This window comes from Neophocaena asiaeorientalis, unplaced genomic scaffold (genome assembly GCF_003031525.2).
Source record: "Neophocaena asiaeorientalis asiaeorientalis breed wild unplaced genomic scaffold, Neophocaena_asiaeorientalis_V1.1 scaffold78, whole genome shotgun sequence".
NCBI lineage: Eukaryota > Metazoa > Chordata > Mammalia > Artiodactyla > Phocoenidae > Neophocaena > Neophocaena asiaeorientalis.
The window spans coordinates 19,107,096-19,113,680 of NW_020175018.1; the positions used below are offsets into that span (position 1 = coordinate 19,107,096).

At 66.0% G+C, this 6,585-nt stretch overlaps 1 protein-coding gene across 1 annotated transcript in view; it reads right to left on the bottom strand.

The window, feature by feature from the left end:
* The window catches only part of CCDC187 (coiled-coil domain containing 187), a 24,462-nt gene extending 18,378 nt beyond the window's left edge, over positions 1-6,084 (bottom strand). The window contains exons 1-5 of the mRNA XM_024762424.1: positions 5,856-6,084; positions 4,978-5,094; positions 4,680-4,783; positions 2,085-2,327; positions 1,753-1,949 (exon numbers count right to left, since the gene is read on the bottom strand). Of these exons, the coding sequence (XP_024618192.1) occupies positions 1,753-1,949; positions 2,085-2,327; positions 4,680-4,783; positions 4,978-5,094; positions 5,856-6,084 (890 nt within the window). The remainder of the gene's footprint in view (positions 1-1,752; positions 1,950-2,084; positions 2,328-4,679; positions 4,784-4,977; positions 5,095-5,855) is intronic.
* Between the last annotated feature and the right edge of the window lie 501 nt (positions 6,085-6,585).

Below are 6,585 nucleotides of genomic sequence, written 5' to 3' on the forward strand. Positions count from 1 at the left end.
AACGTTCTCTCTCGGATCCCGACCACACCCCTCTGAGGTGGGCACTACATCAGCCTCGTGTACAGGCTCTGGGGAAGGCACGCGGCAGAGGCCATCCGGCCCAAGTCCTCACTCCTCACACCAACTTGGCTGTGCTCCAGGAAGAAGGCACCTCCCCAGCAGTGCCTCGGCCCCTGTGTGCTAGCACATGCACCAAGTCGGCACAAACACTACCTGGACTTGGCACTGGCCTTCCCAACGGCTGGTCTCCCTGGGGCCCCAAGGGAGAGAGGGCACTGCCTCTATCTATCTTTGGGGCGGGGCTGGATCATTTCCCCCGGGCAGGTGGGCGGCATCCCCATGACCAAGGATGACACGGCAGCACGGCGGAATCAAGGGTGGAGCCAGTGAACCTCCATCACCACCTGCCCTGGGGTCAGAGGGTGCTTTCCCAGGGCAGCCCCGTGGTCTGCAGCCCGGCACCCAACCTCACTCAAGGCAAGCTGGCTCCTGCCCAGCTCCGGATGCCGGTCTGTGCCGGTCCCCTGGCCCATGATGGAAACCCTAAGGACGGTTATGGAAACTGGGGGGGCACAGTGGGCTGCAAGGCCCTGGGCTGGCAAAAGCCTGGGGCCTTCCCAACGCGCTGCCTCTCAGCACGGGGTGAGAATTCCGCACGGCCCTGTGACAGCATAATAACCCCGTGTCACTCAGTGACAGCCAGGGCCTTCAGCGCCTGCTGGGGCTCCAAGCAGCACCCGACTCCAGTCCTCCTAGGGCGCCGGGGGTCAGGCTCGGCCTGGGCTGGAGTAGGGACGACGTGAAGGGCTGGGGGCTGGGCTGGGCAGGGGCAGGGGTGGGCTCAGCCCCAGGCTGGTGGCCGGCTCAAGGTTCAGTTCCGGGTGGGGTCAGCCTGGGAGTCGGGGTGCAGGAGAGAGGAGCCAGCCCGGGCCACGTCCCCAGCAGATGGACGAGGGGCTGAGCGCTCCGGCCCTGACGCTTCGGCTTGTGGGGACTGGTTGGGGGAAGCGGGCGCCGGCTTCCCGCTCTCCCTGGCACGAGCTCAGTGCACCCCTTCGACCACAGAAATAGAGGCTGGAGAGGCCTGAGCGCCAGGAGAGCACCCCAACCTGTCCAACTCCAGCGGGCTTCCTACCACCTGCTCGACCGCCCTGGCAGGGCAGTGCGGTGAGGGGGACGCGGCCTCTGCCATCTGCCGGCCCTGGGCTCAGCGTGGTGCCCCGCGGAGGAGAGCTGGAGGAGACCAGACGCCTCACCCCACCCTGCCTCTGGGTATTGTAAGACTCTGGTGCGGAGTGGCCCTCAGGGAGGGGCTGACATCGTTAGAGACACTCCTTCAGTTTAGGAATTGCCCGAAAGGCACTCCTTCCAGAGCGGGCCCCAGAGAAAGGCGGGTCTGCAGCAAAGGACCCCCTAATTCCAGGCGGGCATGGAGAATGGAGAGCCGTCCTTGAGGCTCCTTCTAAAGGACCTGTCCTGGGGAACCGGGGACACCTGGAGACGCTGCCGTCTGGGCAGCGCGCAGGGCGGGGCTCTGGTCACTGCGACACAGCCCCACGTTTAGCGGCCAGCAAGAGGGGGAGTCGCCCCGGACAGACCCTGCCGGGAACGTGAGGTGCCCCCTCCACCCCCGCGTAGCCTCCTCCGTAGTTGGGGCCGGGGTGAGGCAGGCACAGAGCCAGCAGGACCCCAGATCCAGCCTCCGGCTCCAGGGCCCTCAACCACACCCGGTGGCCCAGACAGACAACGTACCTCTGCGGCCAGGTCCCCCTGCCGGCAGCACCGCGACCACCATCCGGCTCTGCTCCGTCCTCCTGGCCTGGAGCCCCGGCCTGCCTGGGCTCGCGCGGTCCACTGGGCACCTTACCCGGCGAGGCTGAAAGGGAGCAGGTCCCACCCGTGTGTTTCTTTAGGACGTTTGCAACCGGCTGGTGTCCCAGGGCGCTGACCTGGGGCCACACAGGAAGGCGGCCCCTGCCGGGAGAGCTGCAGGAAGCGGCGTGGGCTCCTTCGCTGTGCCGCCCGCCCGCACGCACGCACGCACGCCACGCACGCCACGCACGTCACGCACGTCACGCACGCACCACGCACGCACGCACGCACGCGGGCCTGCGGAAGGCTTCCGCTCCCCTCGGGGGTGGGGCGAGCTCATCAGCGATGACCACGGCGTCCCCCACGCGGCCCCCAGAGCCTGGATAGGGGAGGGGACGCTCAAAGACAGCTCCGCCTCCTGCGTTCACAAAGAGCCCCCGACCCCGGGGCAGGATCCCTGTGCGGCCCCGGCAAGGGTGAAAGCCCACGCCCACCGCGCTGCGAAGAGACCGCGCCTGCGCCGCGGCCGCAGGGTCGTGCTCCCAGGCAGAGGCCTGGCCCCTCTACTGAAGGCCTTCCTCCCCGCCACACCCTCAGGCTCCCCCCGCAGTTGGGGTCCTGGGGGGTGTCCTCCCAGGGTCCGCTGGACTCTCCAGCCCTCGTTCCAAGCGAGCAGAAGCAGCAGCTTAGACGCAGGAAGTTTCTCCTGACGGGAGGAGCTGGTGGCCCTCTGTTCCCTTTAGCAGGGACTAAGCTGCCCCCGGGGGGTCAAGGAGACCTCCTCCTCCAGGAAGAAGCCGCGTCATAGACATGACTCGCTGTCAGTTTAAACCCTCTACTCGCGATAAAAGCAAAATCATGAAAACAAGTGCGTGGTGAACTTGAAAACAAACCCAACGGCCTCCCTGCCCAGGGCCCCAGCTCCTGTCGCCCCTGCCCGGCTGCGGCGGCCACTGGGCTTGGCTCTGGGCTGCAGCTGGGTGGCCGCGAGCGGCAGTGTGCAGCCCCCATGCAGGCTCGCCCACCTGGCAGCGCCACAGCTGAGCCCAGAGCTGCAGGCCCCTGAGGCTGAGGCCCCTCCGGCGGGTGTGGCACGCGCAGCTACCTGTCCTGACCCCTTCCCTGGCTTGTGCCGGCCTGATGCCACTCTGAGAAAGTCCCCCCACCCCCCGTGAGTGGGGCCCCGTCCCTCTGCCCCCCACGGGGTGGGCACCGCTGGGGGGTGGGGGTGGCCTGTGTGCAGATGCCTTTGGCTTCGGGAGCCCCCAGCACGGTCGGGGCGGGGGGAGGCGTGGGGATCCCATCTCAGCTGTCCCGCCCACGGTCCTGTGGGAGGAGTCCAGCTCCCCTCCTCGGGTTCAGCCCCAGTCTAGTATCCTGGGCCCGGCAGGGTCAGAAGCGGGGGGTCGGGGGTCTTCAGGGCCTGGAGAGACAGCACCCGTGGGTCCCCGGGGCCACGCCAAGCTTGGCCAGGTCTGAGAGGGGTCACAAGGGACGGGCTTCTCAGCTGGGAGGGGCTGTATGAAGAGCAAACCGAGCGGCCTGTGCCCCCCTGCCTGGCACGTGGTGGACGCGGAGGTAGAGCCCCGACTCCAGACATGTCAGGTGCCTGCCGGCGACCTCGGGCAGGTCATTCAGTTTGCTCATCAGGAAAGTGGGCGCAACAGTAGCCCCCACTTGTCAGGGTTCTCGAGAGGGTCAGGAGACACCTGGTACTCAGTGCCCCCTGGGTTGGGCACAGACTGAGAAATGAGAGCCGGGCACCTCTGTTCCCACCCTGCCCAGCCCCCCATGACACACCTGCACCGTGAGGCCAGAGAGTGGTGACCCACCAGGGCAGCCGTTTCTGTCCCTCGCTGCCACCAGGGGCTCCCCCTGGCCTGGGGCCTGGCGTGCCATCCACCGCACCCACAGCCGGCTGCACTGTGAGAAGTGGCCGGGCTGGCTGGTGGGTCGGGTGGGGCAGCGGGTGGGGAGGGACTCCCGCCTCTGGACGCAGCCCTCGCTCTACTCTAAACAGCCACACTGTTTACTCTCCCCACTGTGTCCCTAGGACAGCCAGCCCTGAGCAGGCTTGAGCAGGCTGGGGACAGCTGGACCACCCTGCCCACAGCCTCTGGGGCCCAGGGTCAGAAAGCACACAGGAGGCGGCAGCGACAACAGCTGGCACAGGCCTGGACGTTGGCATGGCACCTGACAGCCACCTGCCAGACGCAGCCCTGGGGAAGCAGCAGCCCGGCAGGGGACACACCCACGCCAGCCCCGGCCACGCCAGAAGCCACAGGTCAGCCGGGGCCCAAGGGGCACAGGGGCTGAGAGGCCAGAGGAAGCCGTCCCAAGGCTGACCCAGGCTCCGGGCACATCGAGGAAGTGATGTGCAGATGGCAAGGGCACCTGGGCACTTGCGCCCTGCTGCTCAGAGGCACACGCTTCCCCTTTGATACCTGTCTTACACACACACACACTACACACACGAATTACACACACATAGATACACCACACACACAGAAACACACAAACAACATAACACACACACACACACACAGGCCCAGTATGTCCCCCAGGTAACCTGGCCCTGTCACCTTGCCCACTGTCACACAACGCAGAGCAGAGACCTGCCCTTGGCCCTGGCCCCCAAATTAGGAGCACCTGGCAGCCCTGGGAAAGGAGCCTGGGGACATGACACACCCAGCATGGCTTTGCCCCCAGGAGGTCCCAAGTCCTCAGAGGGAGCCCTCAGACAGGAAGACCCCTCCCGAGGGGGGCAGGGCGGAGGAGGGGTGACTGGTCTGCGCTCAGCCAAGCCCACGGCAGGAAGTGCCTGGGGAGGCCAGGCAGGGCTCAGGCAGAGGCCCCAGAGGACTCACCTGCTGGAAGGCTCCAGGCCTCCCCGTCCGTGGGAGGGTGCGGGGCAGCAGCCATGGCTCAAAGGCCAGCGGCAAGCAGAGCGCAGGGACCCGGGCACCCAGGCCTCCAGGTCCGGGGAGGTCAGGCGGGGAGAGGCCCGCCCCGACATTGCCAAAGAAACCCCAGGCGTCCCTCTGACAGTGCGGGCTCCTCCTCCAGGCTGCTGGGAGCCTGCAGGACCCGTGCCAGGCGCCAGGGGCCTCACCTGCACCATCGCCCCACCCGGGGGGAGGTACACACATGGGGCACCCACCCTACCGCACGAGGAGCTGCCCAGAGCCCCGCTCTCGCCCTCCTCCCCAGAACCCGCACCCCGCACCGGGGCTCTGGGGGGCTGGAAGCAGGGGGCCTGGAGGTGGACGAGTGCCATCCCTTCTGACACAGGATGTGAGGCGTGGGTCACTGGGACAGCTCACGCCTCCAGAGCAGCCCTCCAGGCGTGGATACCGGGTGGGCGGTGTGTGTGTGTGTGGGGGGGTGACGTGTGTGCAGGCACAGAGCGCCGGGCAGTCTAGTTACACGGAACTCACAAACCAGAAAGCCCCTCGCATCCTCTGGGTCGGCGTGGCAACCTCAGCCGAGCGATGGAAGGTGGCGCTTTCCCGTGGCCCTTACACTGGTTTTCCAACTAAGGGTGCTGGTGAGTGTGGGGAAGGGCGTGCTGTCCCCCCCGCCCCCTGTCCCCCCCCATCCAGCTCCAACCACAGGCCTGCGGGGGAGGGGGGCAGGGTGGGTGCTCATGGGTCCTGGGGGCTGCCCGATAAACATCCAGTCTTCCCAGCTGCCGACTTAGCTGGCTATGGGGCCACACCGGCAGGTGGCGCCCCGTCCCCGTCATGGAGGGGGAGCCAGTCCCCTACGGGGGTGCCAGGGGACTGTTGCACAGGCCTTTGTTGTTCCTGCCACCACCCCACCCCCATAGTTATGTCCCTCTCCCAAAAAACTCTAGAAAAACAGTCTTTTGCGAAGAAACTCCTCTTGGTGTTCAGGAAGTTTGGATTTAGGGACGGAGACTCAGAGCAGGCTGGCCTCTTAAATACTTAGAGGTATGTCTGCCCCCCCGGAGGTGGTATGGGGGGCAGCAGGCCCTCAGTCCCTGGAGAATTGCTGGATGCTGTCCTGGGAGAGCCAGGCACCTGGAAAGGTCACCTTGGACTGGAGCTGGACCCTCCAAGAAACACCACACTGGAGGTGGCTGGGACCCTGGGCCAGAGGGTCCGTAGGGCGCCGACCCCTGCCGTCGGCTGGTGTGGTGCTGGAGCTCGGCACCTCTGCCTGGGCCTGCCTCGGCCGCCATGAGCCAGGAGGTATCTGGCACCTGAAGATGGAGGGGCTCAGGTGTGTGCACGGGCTGGCTTTGTCCATCGATGTCGGAGAGATGGGGAGAATCCCCCTGGCCTGAGGGCTGGACACGGTGGCTGGAGCCTAAGAAGAGCCGAGTTCTTCCTCCCTTAGTTTCTGGAACATCCTCCCCACCCCAAGTCGACCAACAAAGACCCCAACACTTCCAGGGGGCGGCAGCAGCGCATCCGCTGTCCAGACTCAGCCCCCAGGAGCTTGGCACCCCCCTGGGGGGTCCGGCTGTCTGGTCGCTGCCCTGAGCGGCCACACCAGCCTGTGCAGAACACCTCCCGCTGGAATTCTGAGATGCAGACTTCAGATCCAAAAAGCACCACGACTGAAAACATGTTAATTTTTTTCTTTGTTAAAAGGAAATGCGTCAATGCAAACACTGAGACAACTTTCCTGGCCACCGGGCCACCTCTTCAGTCCACGGGTTCCAGGTCTGAAAACTGGCTCGGCCAAAACCCACGCCAGGGACTGTGGCATTTCTATCGGGGCAGCCACCCTCCGCCTCTCAGTCAT